Raw genomic sequence first — 17,619 nt, 5'->3', positions numbered from 1 at the left:
CCAATCATCAATTAGTAGCTCTTTGTAAAACTATAGCTCACTTGGTTGAACAGGTGACCTGTATGCCAAATGGTTCAGTTTTCTGGAACCATTCTGTCTTACTATCCATGTATTTTCCTTCTAATATTGTCCTATTCAATAATGCCAAACAATACCCCAAAAAACAATAATACCAAAAGAAATTGAGCTAATTTACTGACTACTGAGGTGTTACTGACAAGTAGAATTAAATGAAAATAACACAATAATACTGAAAAAGGTGTTTACACTGCATAATCTAAACGGTGATGAATGAGTGCGGCACACAAATGTTTCATAAACAATGATATCATATCGCTGAGTGTTTTGTTCCCATAAATATTTGATGCTATAGGCAACAGTTTGAGCCGAGTTCTCGGGAACTTTAGGAACATCATTTCGCAAACCACACTGTTGTGTTTCAACAGACTATAAAAAGCCCCTTCTTATTTTAAATTCCTGGCATTTTCATGTTGGTTGGAATTAATGTGTTTCTTGAAGTGAAGACAAAATGACAGCCGTGACGTGCGCTGACATTGTTGACTGTCATAAACAGTAAAAGGATGACGTCAGGTGGAAGTTCACGGTGCTGCACGCTTAAAGCATCACCATCATCCCCTTTGTTCTTCTAGTGCAGAGGTCCCCAATCCCAGTCCAAGAGGGCCGGTGTCCCTGCAGGTTTTAGATCTCACCCTGGGTCAACACACCTGAATCACATGATTAGTTCATTACCAGGCCTCTGGAGAACTTCAAGACATGTTGAGGAGGTCATTTAGCCATTTACATCAGCTGTGATGGATCAAGCACACATCTAAAACCTGCAGGGATACCGGCCCTCGTGGACTGGGATTGGGGACCCCTGTTCTAGTGTCATTTTGTGGATTTTGATAGCTAAGAAAGCACCAGACTTATCAAAACGTGCACACCCTTCTTCCTCGTACATACAAAACACCACAGGGTTGGACAAGCTAAGATTAATGTCAATGTCTAGCTGTTGTCAAGTACCAGGAGCAAATCCTGGCATTGCTGCTGAATGATCTGCTTCACTTTTAAAATACAATGACGTTAGATTGAGGCAGATACTATGGTCTCCCCTCTCACATGGAAATCATTTAAAGTGGGAACAATATCAGGCTGAAGTTGGAAACGGGGTGGAAAGACAATTTCCTCTAACATCAGGCTACTAATTTGGACAGAGTAAATTCTCAGAAAGCTCCAGTAGTAACATGATCCACCGCTCTGGTGTTTCCTCTAAAATAAGGCAATATGTTCCTGCTTCACAGAGGATATCCTGCTTCCTACTTTATTAAAGCTGATTTTAAATGTCTGCTGACAAAACTTACACAATCTAAAAAGAAATCTCCACAGTCAACCTTTCAAGCACACACCTTTCTTAAAGCAATACACAATATAAATATCAAGTCATGAGTGCACAAAGAACGGGCTAGTGGTTATCAAAAACATCCGTGCGGCTACGGGGAAAGCTCTTACTGCATATACATTAGAGCAACAGGCCAGTTGCATACTTGTTAGTGTACTGACTTGTGGTTTATCTACTTTGTGTTGAGTAGTGTGTGTGTTGATCTTATAGGCAGAGCACCCCCATTGGGGCAATAAAGAGTGTTTTCTATCTTGCTTTTCTGTGGTTATATCTACAGCAAATGCTATCGAGCCTTACAGTAAATGCAGGCAGATGGACCGATTATTTCACAGAAGAAAGGAAACGTATTAAACCTCATGAACTAAAACCAAATGGATAGCGGATTGATTGGAGGGCGGGTCGGGTTGGGGTTGAGAGCAAATGAGAGAATTCAAAGTAATTTCTCTACAGGCAGAAATTCTTTAGAAACTGCGAGATAGAGAGAGAAAAAAAGCTGAAAAATCGAAAGAGGCAAATGTATGGCAGATCATGAATGACAGACTGCTCCCGACTCTTCTCTCACTTCTTCATCATAGAGGAGGCAAACACACCCAAAGACAAACTTGCATACAGCTCCTGAGCAGTGGAGGCGTTAAACACACATGGGTGCTGTAGATGCTGCAGGCATCACATGAAACATAGACATGGCACATAAGACTGAAATGTAAATTTTTAACCAGTTTCCATATGTCCATGCAAGAGCCTAGATGTGACTTAAATGTGGAATAAGTTATAATTAAGTCCCTCCAACTATTTTCTAATAGGCCTGCAGCACTGAATTTCATTGCTCTTATGTTTAGTGTAGAATTGGTTTTGTATAAATCTTTCTTGAAAGCACATAGAAGTGCATAAAATGCTTTGCAGGGATGTTTTATCATTAAATTCATGTAAGGTGGAAAAATACTTTCACTGCCACATAATCAATTGTGCATTCATGACATACATCAACACAATCTCTGGAAAATTCCTGCAAAAACATTGAAGAATCTAACCATAACACCATTATTGAAGCACTAATCCTCAGTGAAGCTTTAGGGAACTTTGATAGTCAAACAGCGGCCAATAAGTTGAGGGTTAGCTAAGGTGTAGCATCTGAGACGGAGAACGTGCAGTCAAAAAGAGGGAGCGTGGTGAAGAGTAGAGAGCGCAGAAGATGCTACAGGTCCGGATTCATTATTTCCACTGGTGGCTTCAGCCAGATCAATAGAATAGGAGGCTGCGTGTGTGTCTGTGTATGGGTTTGCATCAGAGAGGTAAGACACATGTCCAAACACAGATGCATACACACACTGAGGCAGCCAAGCAGGCACAATGCATGTAGGCAGGCAGCCAGTTGCAAATGCACACTCTCACACACACATACACTCACAAAACACACTCAGTGCTGCCGGTGTTGGCATATTGTCCCACCAGAAATGAAGACTGAGGCCCGATATCACTAAGAGCAGAGGACAGCCTCTGGATAGATTTCCAATACCCAACCAGAGGCTTAAGCAAGACAGAGTCACGGATAATCCTCCCTCCTTCTCCTCCTCCAACTGTGCTCCATCAGTTCTTGTTCTCCCTCTGTCCCCCAACCTGTGATGCTCCCTATTTTTCATGGTCGTTCCATCCCTTTATTCCCTTCTCCTACAGCTCTGTTTCTTCTCTCCATTGCCTGCTCCTCTACGATCCCTCTGTTTTAGTGCCAGGCAGTGTTCTTGCTCCATCCCTCCTTTTCAGCTCTGCCCTCCACTCTCTGAGTCTTGCTTCTCTTTTATCACCTTTAATGCAATCTGTCATTCCATTCTCTAATTTCTCCTTCATTCCCCCCATCCCTCTTTTCCTACCATCTTTGTGATGTCTTCTTTTGTCTTTCAGATGGAGTTTTACATTAAGCGCAGCTGTTGATGAGTCACAGCCTTAAGTTAAAGCCATTATACTCTCTAAAATGCTAATATAAGCTTCTTTAATGCTGGTTGGCCTTTAATCGCTCATTACATCCTCCACTACAACATTACAACCTCGCCGTGACTAACACGTCCTCACAAACACATCCCGTCAACAATAAGCTGACTCTATGATTCTATACTACTCTTGTAAAGCCTGAATTAAGGGTAGTGTGAGAGAGCAGTTTCCAGATGTTTTTGTCTGTGACCCTATAATATAAAGCAATACCTATTTGCAAGCCCACAGCTCATTTGCGAGAAATTCTATTTAAGAGTTCATTTGAATTATCATTTGATAACTGGCAAATCAGTTTTTTTCAAAACCTAAGTGGTTTTGCTCAACTTCCAGGGTGGGGTTCACCAAATTAAAGGGATTCTGAAGCGCAGTACAAAATTATAGGGGCTCTTCAACAATCTGATGCACTGCTTAATATTTCTGCTAGTATCCCCTCTAAAAATCAGAAAACATATCTGAGTTAAACTGGCTCAATCTTTGCAAAAGACTTTCAGAAGACTTTTCTGCAAAGTGCTTCACCATCTAGTGCTCCTTAGTTTATGTCATTCCTGTTCTGACCACTTACATTTACACATGCCTACACAGAGTAAAAACATCAGCTTCGGTGTCAAACTGACCAAAGGTTCATGTCAAGAGTCATCACTGGTGCTGGGTCTCTCTGACCCAAAGCCTGCAGTTCATCCATTTTCTTCAGTTTATCCAATTCAGGGTCATGACAGGGCTGGGGCCCATCCCAGCTGTCAGAGGACGAGAGGCAGGGTACAGCCTGTACAGGTCTCCAGTGTGTCACAAGGTTAACACAGAGATGCTCACATTCACACCTACAGCCAACCTAACATGCATGTAATTGGACCGTGGGAGAAAGCCGGAGTACCTGTTAGTGATAAAGTAAGCATATGGCCATCTTTTCATTAAAACATTTAGTAAATTATCAGTTACTAAACACAATTTACAATGCTGAAACAGCGCAGTGACCACCAGGAATAGACTCTCAGATAATATTTCCACACTGAATAACTGTTGGCTGGTCATCTTTTCATGACATCTAGTGTTGCTTGAAAAATACTTCCAAAATAAAAGTTGATTCAGCATCATAGACGCAAGTTTGCCATCAGCTCAAAATAGTTCTGAAAGTACCTCAACACTCTTGCCAAACTTTCTAACAAGATAAAGTTTGTGTTCAAGGATTCTTTTATAATATCTTTTTACTGATTACGGTGGCAAAAAGGAATATCTAAAAATATCTAAAACAATGTATAAATGTTTATGGTAACCTTTCATCCCGATGACCTAAGTGACTACATACCAATAATAATAAATTCATCATGATAGTTCAGATATGTTAAGTTCACCATGGGAAAACACAATTAAATAAATAAGATGAACATAAATGTATATATTGTAAAAAGCAGGCTCTAGTAACAGGAGTGGAGTGTAGAGTGGACATTGTGTGGCTGTCTGTTCATAACCATTTCACAATAACTAATCTGTATTTTTTCCTCTATCTGACTGGACCACTACAGTACTGGGAACTGAGTTATTATTGCAGCATATAGAGCTCAGTTTTTCCCGACATACAGCAGCCCGGTTTGATCGTGTGAGATAATGATGCTGGGCTGCAGTTGAATGCAAATGGCAAAACTGCAAAAGATTTAAAAAATGAAAAAACATAACAAACCCTTGTTGGTTTAAATAAAGGTTTGAACACACATGCAGCAGTTTTGACTTGTTATTTAATCCTCTCAGCCACAGCACTGAATTATTGAAGGTGATTATGTCCTGTGTAAATCACTGCTCAGAAGGATGACCCTGTCTCTATATTCTCATGTAGCTCACAGACGTGGACACAAACATGTCGTATTCCTGAGCCACAGCCATCCTATGTAAGGTGTTGGGGGATAACTAGCAAGGTTGGATCTTTCTTTATTGTTTTTTTAATCTACTGTGTTTGTGTTTGCTGCTTGACATGTATGTCTTTAAAGAACAGAAAAGTTTGAAAAATGTTTAAAAGGTTTTTTGTTTTTCTTGGTTTTTAAATCAAATGTATCTAGGATTATTTCTTCAACTTGCAGTGACTGAAGACATGATACAAGCCCCAACATTAGCTGATTTTACCTTACTGTGGATGAAAGCAGGTTTTAAAAAAGAATAATGCAAACTAACATAAAGGGATCACAAAGATAATTGTGACTCGTATTATTTTTAAATGACACTTTTCATGTTACAAAACACTGTTGAATGATTGGTTTCTGTTCATTTTATCACACCAAGAATTCAATTCCACCAATACTGAGCAACAACTGGTTTGGGTAACAGCTGACTGGTGCCTAATTGCCCAGATTTCCATCTATGTCAAGCACACTGATTGATGCCTTAGCTTCCTTAGCAGCTACTCTGCCCCTGTGGATTCTAATTAAAACACGTCTGGAAGAAATGCTTGATTCGTTTTTGCCCTTTTTTTAAATAAAGCAACAACTTTACCACCTGCAGCAAATCTGACTTCTCAAAAGATACCTTGATTCATCTGGATTTTCTTTAATTACGTTTATTGTCATCGAGTCTAACAAACCTAAAGCCAGTCTAAGCCTCCTTGTTAGTCCTGCATAGGAATTGAAGATTTTTTTAAACCTGCTGTCAAAGTTGCATAGCTCCACTTCTACTTAAAAACCTCTGCTTACGTCTGTAAGTGAGAAACAACCTTAAAAAACGTCAGTGCAGGGGTTTAGAAAATCGAGTCAAGTCATTACAGAGTGAGGTGAACTGGCAGATGGCCAACACCCCTGGGTAACAATTGCAAATCAATTAATATCCCCTAACGGAGGTATCATGCCTCCAGCACAATGCCCACAGGGAAAATCAACTTGCTGATTACACAGCTAAAAACTGCTGCTGTAATAAGTGTGCATGTCTCTGTGTGTGAATACTTGTGCGCGTGTGCATCTCTACAATAACTAGAGATTCCACAGGTGTTTGTTTGTTTCCCAGCCCTGTCGGTCACACGTGCATTGCAGCAACAGGTTTGTATGTGCCTCAGTGCGAGAGTGCACTTTCACAACTCACTCAAAAGAGTCCTTAAAACTGAGATTATGCAGTAAAGATGATCATCAACTCTGAATTACAGGGTAGATCTAAAGATGCACGCTAATCGATGAAGGAAGGAGAATGTCAGATCTGGTGTTAGATGTCAGGAACTGTAAACTAAAGCTTCACATATCGACTGGCTTGAGACTTGTCTTTTCTTTCAGGTCCATCGATAAAGAGAAGAGAGGTCAGGGTTGGATGGAGAGGAGGGGCAGGAAGGGCTCAACTGTGGTTATTGTTAAAACCGAACTGCTGTAACTTAGCCAAACCATGATGTCTGTAATAGCTACACTGCATGAGGCTGCTGTCATCTTTCATGTGTGGAAAACTCGTTAAGTGGCTCCTAAAATATATCCACCTCCCTTCCCTCCACTTAACCCTTCTTAACAAATGAAAACTACAGATAAATATAGCACATAATTTAATATGGTTTCTATGACTTTGACCCATACATGCAAATGTTTCATTCACTATTTAAACAAACAAACAAAAAACAAATGACTAGAGTAGAGCAGGATATAAAGAATGCTATCTCAGCGTCGATGTCTTTGTAATTCTTTAATAGCTGTCATGTAGCTGTCAATAGACCAATGAAGAATGAACTGTCCGTGGTGCTGAAACCACCACCCACATGTGCAGCCTGAGATAAGTATGCTAAATCCAAAAATAACAGGGCCCAAAAATTCACTTAGGTTTCTCTAAAAGAGTTTAAAAGTCTTAATCTGACTTTTTTTTCAATGTTTGAACCTGACACTCCAGAAAAGGTTGTTACAAGGTTTAACTTCACTTTTACAAGTGAAGTCATAAATCAATCTCCATCAGAAAAAGCTGACATGACTGTTAAACTGTGCTGTATCCATGTGCTGTTGACTTGTCCTAAAGTAAAATACATTTTGCAGAGTTCGCATGCTACACTTTTAGACAGCATTATGCACAGTGACCCCTAATCGTAAAAAGAATCACATGTGTTAAACAGCAGTTTTCTTGATCTGCTTACTCACACTTACACCCCATGAAGCAACGATAATGATCATCTTGGTGGTGATGGTATCCATTACTTGTTTGGATATCGTTTAAAGGGGACAAAAAAAATGTTTTCCGTTGATAATAATGGATTAAGATGACATTGTGGCAATCAGGGCAACACTTGTCTTACAGACTGAACACACACCTGAACACACACATCATCGTGCTGTTCTGACTGTCATCAAACTAGCTTCTCAGGCTCCTGGGTAACATCCACCCTGTGGTAAGTTCCTCCTTGAAACAAACTGTTGGTGAAGGTGGCTCGCTGCGACACAGATGCACGCACGGATACACTTACATAGGCTACATACATACACACACACATACACCGCCACCCCTCTCCTCATCCCCTGTTGCTATGGAACCTGTCGCCAAGGAAGAGGTATGTGGTTGTGCTGGAGGTGGTGGATGAAGTCGACGACGACCACGATGATGATGGTCAGGAGGGTGATAATAGTGATCGGATAAATAAGGGTTAGCTGAATTGTATGGTTCGGCTGGCCATAGGCGAATGCATTGCTGGGCTTTGCTCTCTGCAACGTGGGTGGAAGGAGCGACGCGTAATACTGCGCAATGCAAACAGAGCCTTTCCACAGTACAACAGAGCACGGCACAGGATTTCAATCCACTCTTTGCCCGCGGATTCCCTTAAACACTTGAAAACTCCTTAAGGTTGAACTTTGGGTCGTGTTTTGTGCAAAACAATCTACTGTCCTCGCTGCCATCCCAAAAATAGCACACCATCAACCCAATTCTCAGCAGACAAATAAGTCCTACAGGCCCTCCTACTGCCACCTGTCATCTCTGCTATTTTCTCTCGTGCTGCCATCAAGGAGAAAACTGAAAACTTGCTTTTAAAATGTGAAAAATAAAACTAGTGATTAGGAGAAAGGGGATCGATAGTGATCGAGCTCGTTGGCAAGCGCCTTACGCCGGGTTGTGAAGTACCGTCAACATTCTGTATCTGCAGTTTCGTGTAGTTGTGCAAAATGCTGTCAGATGTTTCTTGAACAATAATATACACCGCCTACAACTGCCTGTTGGCTAAATATGACCACTGCCCACCCATTGTGCCACAGAGCTCACAGAGTTCCGGCCTGTCAAACCCACAAGCGTGGACGAAATCAAGCAAGGAAAAAAGGCCTCATCCGTATCTGTTCGCGGCTACCTGCAGCCTTCTGTTGCGTGATCATGGCACAAGTTCACTTGCTGCACAAAGTGCTGCGGGCCTGCGGGGAAAGATCAAATAGACAAACTGCACACACAGAGGGGAAGTGGAGAAAAGAGAGCTGCATCTGTCCATCTGTTGAAAATGAGGGAAGAGCTACCACCCCCTTTTCCCCCTCCTTCCCTCCACCTCCTCCTTTCCCCATCCCATCCCCATTTCGAGACCACATCATAGGCTACCTACTCCCTCCCTCCCTCATGCACAGTTAGATGTTTGTTAGTTACAAATAAAAAAAAAGGTACCACATACCTTGATGGTTCTCAAGGGTGTCCTCCGGGATGTACATGTTTTTGCTTTCATTTACCATAAATGTAGTCCGGCGTTATCCCTATAGGTAAATGGAAGAGAGAGAGGGGGAAAAGCTGGAGAGGAAAATAACAAGAGGGGGGGAAAGCCCCCAAAAAATAAAGAAATTAAAGAAGAGGGGAGGAAAGAAGAAAGAACTGTCTGACACGGACAGTTTTGGGTATTCCGTTGTTTTTGTTTATGGGGAGGGTTTCTTCCGATGGAGTGAATATTACCTAATCCCCATGATGGAGGTGAAGGCGAGAAAAAAGAGGGAGCTTTCGGCGGAACCGGCTGGGAAAACGCACCGGTGCATCCCTCGGTACATCCGGGCCCTAGGCAAGAAACATGAGACCAGCACCGCGTTCAATTCAATTCACACCTCTCTCTCTCTTTCTCTTTCTTCCTCCCCTCTCTCGTGTTTTTAATAAATGTATACAAAAAAGAAAGAAAGAAAGCAATTGAAAATGTTATAAAGAACGGGCGCTGTCAGTGACGGTCGCAATGGAAGTGCGCAAAAGACGCATTCGGGCGCATCTTCAACAGCGTGTCAAAATGTGAGAGAATGAAGCACGGGAGGTGGAAGTGATGGATGAAGAAAAGGAGGAGGAAGAGAAGAGGAGAAAAATTAGAAAATGAGAAGAGCGTAAATATTCCATCACGGGAAGCACGGGGTTAAATCTCCCAAAAGGTTGTCGGTTATTCCACGTATCTTTAGCAGAGTCCCCCCAAAAAACAGAAGCCAGGCCGTCCTGTCTCATCCGGAGGCGGGTTTCTCTGTCTTGATCCAGTCCATGATGGTCCGGCAGTGTGTCTGTCAGTCAGTCTGTGTGCCTGTCTGCCTGTGTCTTACTGATTGGGAGTTAGAACTCTCTCTTCTCTCTGCCTCTGCTGCCTCTGCGGCTCAGCTCTGCAGTGATACCGAGAGAGAGAGTGAGAAAGAGAGAGAGAGAGAGAAAGAGAGAGAGCGAGAGGTAGCCCCCCTCCCAGTGCATGTAGACGCTTTGACTGTTTCCAGATGTGTGTGTGCCTGTGTGTGTGTGCCAGAGAGAGAGAGAGGAGAGAGCGAAAGAAGGAGGGAGACTGTATATGCAATAGTGTGGAACTGGCGGCTGGTATCCAGATGAGGATGAGGATGGTGAGGAGGAAGACAAAGATGATGATGATGAAGTGTGTGGGTGGTGAAAGGAGAGGAGGGCCCACAAAATGCAAAATATTTGGGAACAGAGGGCTCGATGAAAGAAAGGTGCTGAAACCTGTGAGAGTGTGTGTTGCAGACAGGAAGAGAGGGAGAGAGCACAGGGAAGAAGAAGGGGAAAGTGTGCCTGCGTGTGTATGAGAGAAGGGAAATAAAGCGGGATAATGATCCATGGCAGGCTTGAGCCCTACAAAGACTTTAATTTCTGCAGGAACAAACAGAGATCCGAGAAGTTATGTGTACATCTGATTTGTCCGTAGTGCCCACACATCTGGACTGTTTCAACCCCATTCTTTTCTTTGGCTAACGTTGTGTTTACACACACACCAAATATCTGGTTTTTCCAGCTCTTTTATGACTCAAGCTCTGATCTTTTCATGGCTCTATTAAACAGGAAGAAACTGAAGGGAAGTTGATTTTTTAGATCCTCGGATGCTGTATAAATGCAAACTCAAATCTCATAAAGTAGACGGGCTCAGGAAGGTCAATGCTCAAGGACTGACTGTGAACCTTTTTATCTAGAGGGCAATAAAATGATTTTTTGGGGAATTTAATTATGTTTCTCTCTCGTTCTCTTTCTTTCTCTGTCTCTCTCTCGCTCTCCTTTGCTATCAGGACAGTGAAGTAGGCTTTGACATTGTGCTTCATGGCCAGAAACAAATTTGTCCTGGCCCCTGAGGCACGCAAAGCCATTTTCTGGAGACATGGGCTCACTTTCTTAGGTAACACAACAAAGAATTGAAGCTCATTTGAGAGTAAAATGTCAAACAAAGTCAACAACATCAGCTCTTAACTAAATAGCTTCTGACCAGGCTTCCATGGCACAGAGTCAGCTTCGCTTATAGCTCACAGAGGCTTTGGGATAGAGCTTCTTGCGCAAATAACATGTCAGTTCTTAAATTGAGCTGGCTTCTTAAAAGCTGTCCACAGGCAGCTTGATATAAAAAAGATAAAACAAGCTATTTCAGGCTTATAAAGAACCTTGAGTGCCTTTATTTAGTGGATAAATTCAGAAGACACAAACTGCATCTGAATATTTCAAATTAAAGGATGATCATTAGACATCAAATGTGCACGAAGGCCTTATAGAAACCTCCACAAACATAATACTTAGGTTCAATAATACATCAGAAAGTACTGAAGGTACTCTTGATTCTATTCATGGCACTGGACAGCCCATGTAATTGTTTCTTGACACTGAATACAAACTTCACAATGTGCGAGCCTCATGTCATTCTCACTGCAGGCTATAATCAGGAGGTGAATCTGATGACTCAACCCAGCCTGTATTCATTTGTTCAGTGCCATAGCGCAAAATCACCACCCACCCATTCTGTAATAGAATAAAGCTTTTTATCTACATGTGTCACTGCAGACATAGTAAAGACAGGGAGAAGAGTGATAAACGATTCTATTGATGACATCTGACAACTGAATTGTGTTTTTCAGAGGAATATATAGTGTTTTATGAATCATATGTTATATTAATATACTGTATTTTGACGGAAATTGCAGACTGTTGAATGCCTGCGCTGGTGAATGAAATGAAATAATACCAGAATTTATTACAGAGGTTATTATAAAATAGCATCTCAGCAGTGAGTAAGAACTTTGTCTGCAGAAAATATATGCCTCAGTTGACTGCAATATCACCATATTATTCAAAAGTTAATACTCGTGTATAAGTAGAAATTTAGAATTTTAACAATGAAGCTGGTCAAGGTGGTGTGATTGGTTTTTGCTCCTAGCCAACAGGCCAGCAACAAAGCCTCTCTAAAGAGTCACATGATAGAGATGCGATTCTAACTACTTTCACAGCTTTTTTTATTTATTTATTTATGTCTGTTGAGAGTTAGCAGGCTAAAAAGTTGTATTTATACCAGTTTATCCTATCCCTATTATTTAAATATAACATAAATGTCAAATAGACGTTATGGAGAAAAATATCTGCCTCTGAAATTCTCAAAAAGGTAGAAATCACTACAAAACAGCAAATTCCCACTGCTGTAGATGGCTGTTTGAACATTACTGCACTGGTTGTGTCACAGATGGACTGTGAGATGCATCTTATTCTTCATTTTTGAGCCAGACCAGCGTCTGTTTGATTATGCTGGCCAGTGAATGGAAGACGGGAGGAAGGGAATGAGTGAGAGAAGGAAGAACGGATGGAGGGCAGGTCGTGGGAATAGACAATTCTGCCCAGGGGACGCACAAACACACATACACAAATGTCCTCGGTAATGCAGCCTGCACATGGAATACCAGTTCTATTTATGACTGTTCTATATTTGTGGGCCCAGGCCCTTTGTATGTGCAAATGTGTGTGTGAGTCTAAAGCCCAGTTGGTCTCTGGGAATCTCTGTACAGACAAACATTCAAACGCTAGTATCCCATGTGGGAAACCAACAACCTGCTGGCCAGTCAAAGGGGAATCCCCTGGTGAACAGAGAAAGCTGCAAAACTTTGGATGAAAGTTTTTATTTTTATTACCAATCAAAGAGAAAAAAAAAGTATACTTTTAACATTGCCCCTTAAAAGAAGAAAATAAAGCATCTGGTTTATTATCTCTTAATAACATTAATTTTTTTTATCTTAAAAAGAAAGAAAAGAAAATGGATACTGAGCTTGAGAGTCCCTTTCAGATAAACACAAACATTGGCCTCTTTTTCACTCATTTATAGTCCATTTTTTGTACCAGACCATTTTCAGATGAGTTGGGGTTTTTTTTTTTTGTTTAGTTTAAGTCACTTAAAGTTGACCTATGAATCATTCACGCAAAACTTACAAAAAAGAAAAAGAAAAAACATGCACCAAACTCAAGAGTTGATCCAGTGCTGTGTTTACACATTCAGACCCCAAAGATAACAAGGCATAAAATAACCACTCTTTTTTTTTTTACCAACAAGGTGATTCCCAAGAGTTGTTAGCTAAACATTTGATATATCCCAGTATGATACGCAGAGTCTTTAACAAATATGTGGAAACAGGAAACGAGAGGACACAAGAAGTGGAAGACCTAAAAATTATTTAAAAATGTATCTGAAAGTCATGTAAAACAAAGAAATGGGGGGATCTGACACAAGACATGAAAGATGAAGAGCAACTTTGGGTTCTGTATCTTGCCCAAGGATATTTTGGCATGCAGACTGGACGAGCCAGAGACTAGTAGATGACCTGCTCTGCCACTAAAGTATACCTGGACAGAAAAACAAGATGAAACACAATTAACACAGTCATGGACAAGCGCCCCAGAGCCCGGACTTCAACATTACTGAAGCATTGTGGGATCATCTGGAAAAAGAACAAGAAGAAAACCAGCCAAAATCCCAAGAAGAGCCTTGGATTTCCTTCAAGAAGCCTGGAGAACTATTCCTGAAGACTACTTAAAGAAGATTTAAGAAAGCTTGCCTAAGAGAGTTCAGACTGTGCTGAAGAATAAAGGTGGTCAAACACTTCCTTTAAAACTCATTTGAATTGTTCACACTCTGTTATTGCCTTACATACTATATTTCTATGTATGTTTGCACATGTTTCAGTAAATCACAGCACCAATTTTCCTAGAAAAATATAAATAAATGAGTGGTGATTCAAGACTTTTGCATGGTACTGTATAAACTCAAGTTTTTATATTTAAAGTCTAATGAGGACCTAGAAGAAAAATGTAATGTCTACCAGTATCTAGATGTATGGCTGAAGGTAGACCCAGATTGAACGATGAAGGAAGGCTCATTCAGTCATTGTGCTCTTTATCTCACCTACAAAGATATTCCCTTAAAATAATAAACGATACAATCACATGAAAAAGAACATTTTCACTGGACTCTATGCAGACTTGTGAAAAACAAAGTACACCCTCGTCTTGATGCATTCTCAATCATCCAGGTAAGTAAATCTCCAAAGGTTGATTCTGTTCATCTGGACATAGCATTTTCAGTGGGAGAAACGTTTCGTCACTCATCAAAGTGACTTCTTCAGTCTCAGCTGGCTGCAGGTTTCCCCACTGCTTTCACGGGAATCAAGAAGATAAGTAGCAGCCAGATGCTGCGAGTCAGATGCACCTAATTAATTTATCATTAGCGAGTATGAGAACCTGTGTAAAAGCAGAGGTCAGATCATCCATTGCTTAGAGAAACTGCAAACCCAAGAGCTAAATCTTAGCTTCCACAGCCTTTAGTTAGTACATTAAATGTTAAGGTTTACGACAGTACGGTTAGAAAAAGACTGAACAAGTGTGGCTCATTTGGAAGGGTTACCAGGAGAAAGCTTCTAAAAAAACATGGCAGGGGTGTCACTTTAGCTCAGTGGGTGAGCAGGTGATGGCATGCAACATGGTCAGAGCGCAGTGACGTGGGTTCAAGTTTGACCTGCAGCCCTTTGCTGTGTGTCCTCCCCTCTCTTTCTCCCCAGCTTCCTGTCTATCTTCACTGCTACGCTATCTAATAAAGGCAAAAGTCCTGCCCCCTAAAAACAAAAAGGTTTAGACCTGAACAAACCACAAAACTTCTAAAACAATGTGCTTTGTGTAGACAAGATCAAAGTGGAGATGTTTGGCCATAATGTACAGCTCCATGTTTAGAGAAAAGCAAACAGCATATCAGCACAAACACCTCATACCAGCTGTCAAGCATGTCGGTGGAGGAGTGATGATTTGAGCTTGTTTTGTAGCCTCAGGACCTGCACACCTTGCAGTCATTGAACTCCTCTGTATATATACCAAAGCATTCCTGAGTCAAATGTGAGGCCATCAGTCTGACAGCTAAAGCTTGGCTGAAATTGGGTCGTGCAACAGGACGATGCCAAGTGCACCAGCAAATCTACAACAGAATGGCTGGAAAATAAAAGTATCTAGGTGTGGCAATGACCCAGCCGAAGTCCAGACTTCAGCCTGATTGAAATACTGTGGTGGGACCTTAAGACAGCTGTGCATAAACAAATGCCTGCAAACCTCAATGAATGAAGCAACATTGTAAAGACGAGTGAGCCAAAATTCCTCTACAATGATGTGAGAGCCTGTAAGGTCCTACAGAAAACGATTACAGCAGTTTTTGGTGCTGAAGGGGGTTCTACAAACTATTGAATAATAAGGTGTATTTATTTTTACATGAGTACTTTTAGTACTTTTAAATATGTACATATAACAGTGTTTTACATGATGTTACTATTTTTTCTTTTCAGCAAACATCAGTTTGCATTTCCTTTAATATATAAAATAATCTTTCAATGTATCTAGTACAGTATAGCACAGTGGGCATATAGACAATGTTTACACTTTGGAAGCTCAAATTAAAATACAACACCCCAGAAAACAATGCTTATCCAAATCTTGCTATTCCAACACTGTCCACCGGATAAATCCATGCATCATTTCTGCCTGGGAGCCAATCATGAGAATCTCATGGTGTGTCCCCACTAGTCCACCACTAAAGACATCTATTCAGTCTTGACTGATTATCGGCAGTATTGACCTGCTGATGGATAAGTCATTAGCCTCATCATTTACTAACTCACACCCTGAACAAACAGATAAATAACACCCTGGCAGACGTGCATGTGCGCCTTGAAACACACACAGCACTAAATCTCTGACAAATAGGCTCATGCTAAATCACCAGGAGGTTATTTTCATCTTAATGGAGACATGCGTGTCTTGGCCTGACCTGGAAGTGTTTCATTCATATTTAAGAGAAGGATTTGTGTACAGCCTTGGTGTGGTGAACCCTACACCTTAAAACATCTGAAGCAGATATTTTTATCCAGTGTTTCTTGGGCTGAGTGAATAGCTGGATGTTTTTCTTTTTTTTAATTGTTTTTCTCAAGGACACTCTGATACAGCTCTTGATGGATGTGTGTCAATTGTTTTACATTTCAGACTTGTGCCAGGTTTAATTACTGAAGCAACTGTTAGCATACCACTGTTACACTAATGAGAAGAAGTGCCTATATAAAGCTAAACAGTAATTTAGTGATGAAGAGCTTCTCTGTGATTTCAAGTCTAATGGACTCAGTGATTGCACAAGACATAATGCTCTATCAGAAGGAAGAAGAGGAACGAGGCCAGGCTCATATGTTCACTTGAAGAGTTTGCTATGCCTGCTCAAGCACCCTTGAAACAGAACAGAATGTGTTGAACTGAATATAGAGATTCATTGTCAGGTGATATTGTCTGATATGGCAATTGCTGAGATGAATTTCAAGAACTTACAGTCCTGAAAGTCCTGTTCCTGTATCAGTTACTGTCCTGTCCTTGAGTATTAATTTCAGGCAGGATGTGTCTCATTTCTGAAGCCTAGAGCTGGTAGATAATGTAAAACAAAAAGAAGAAGAAAAAAAACAGTTTGAAATGACCTAGGAATAAGGGAAAAGAGATTTTTGCATAACAGTGGGATAAAAAATGAAATCCTTTAATATGCCTGACAAATGTTCACTGTAACTGTCAACTCTGTAAAACTTCACTAAGTAGGCTATCTTAACTGGGTCCAACAAGACACTAAAAGGCTTTCAAGAAAAGGCTGCCTTTGCCCTTCTTCTCTCCTCTTTATCACTCCTTATCGAGCACAAATGGCTGAAAAACTCCTGATGTGACTCAGGACCAGAAAAAAAAAATGCAATTAAGAAAAATCTATCTCGACACTGAGATTCTTATGAAACTGAAATCTTTTAAGATGGATAGATGTCCATTTTAGAATATAAGTGGTTCTGACTGCTTGTGTCTACTCTTCTTTTTATGTAGACAACAAGACATTAAACATATTTGCAATGTAAGCCTTCTTACAAATACGCCTGTGTGTATTCTTCCTTTGCATTTAGATCAAGTCCAGCTCTTGCAATGAAATGGGAAAGGATGGATGCCCGATTTAGCCATCCCTTTGGCGCCTCCTAGTGCATTTCAAGGGTGGTGTTAGAGAGGATTTGGTGCCATCAGTCATCATCACTGAAATATAGCCTACTTAACAGAGAGGTGAATGATAGAAGAGAAACATCAGCTGCTTACTTTTAGGACACACACACAATTAATATAGCATAAAACAAGATAGCTTTAAATTAAAAAAAAAATACTAATGAACTCTCAGTCTACAGCAAAATATAGTTTCTTTCTGTCTCACACACACACACACACACACACACACACTACAAAACAATACCATTATTATATATAGACAATATAAATAATTTAGCAAGCCCTTTTGATATAACATTACCTCATCTGACGTCAGTAGTCTGTACTGATGACAGAGATATAATTAAATGAATGCTACCTGCAGCTAGAGAGCATAATGTACATACTGATATAATCATGGACGGTTTGTATAAGGAAATATATAGGAAATTCAGTGCAGTTGACTGCAGGAAAGCTCCATCGATTTCTTGACGTTGATTGTTAAGGCTGAAATCGGCAGCTGCTGCGCAACTACTCACGTC

At 40.7% G+C, this 17,619-nt stretch overlaps 1 protein-coding gene across 4 annotated transcripts in view; it reads right to left on the bottom strand.

The window, feature by feature from the left end:
- Window positions 1-9,843, bottom strand: part of cacna1c (calcium channel, voltage-dependent, L type, alpha 1C subunit) — a 199,761-nt gene extending 189,918 nt beyond the window's left edge. For all 4 annotated transcript variants that reach the window (XM_063501408.1, XM_063501409.1, XM_063501407.1 and 1 more), the window contains exon 1: window positions 8,967-9,843. In XM_063501408.1, the coding sequence (XP_063357478.1) occupies window positions 8,967-9,024 (58 nt within the window). In that variant the 5' untranslated portion in view covers window positions 9,025-9,843. The remainder of the gene's footprint in view (window positions 1-8,966) is intronic.
- Between the last annotated feature and the right edge of the window lie 7,776 nt (window positions 9,844-17,619).

The sequence above is a fragment of the Pelmatolapia mariae genome, linkage group LG17 (assembly GCF_036321145.2).
Source record: "Pelmatolapia mariae isolate MD_Pm_ZW linkage group LG17, Pm_UMD_F_2, whole genome shotgun sequence".
Classification (NCBI taxonomy): Eukaryota; Metazoa; Chordata; class Actinopteri; order Cichliformes; family Cichlidae; genus Pelmatolapia; species Pelmatolapia mariae.
This window is presented reverse-complemented; position numbering and strand designations above follow the sequence as displayed.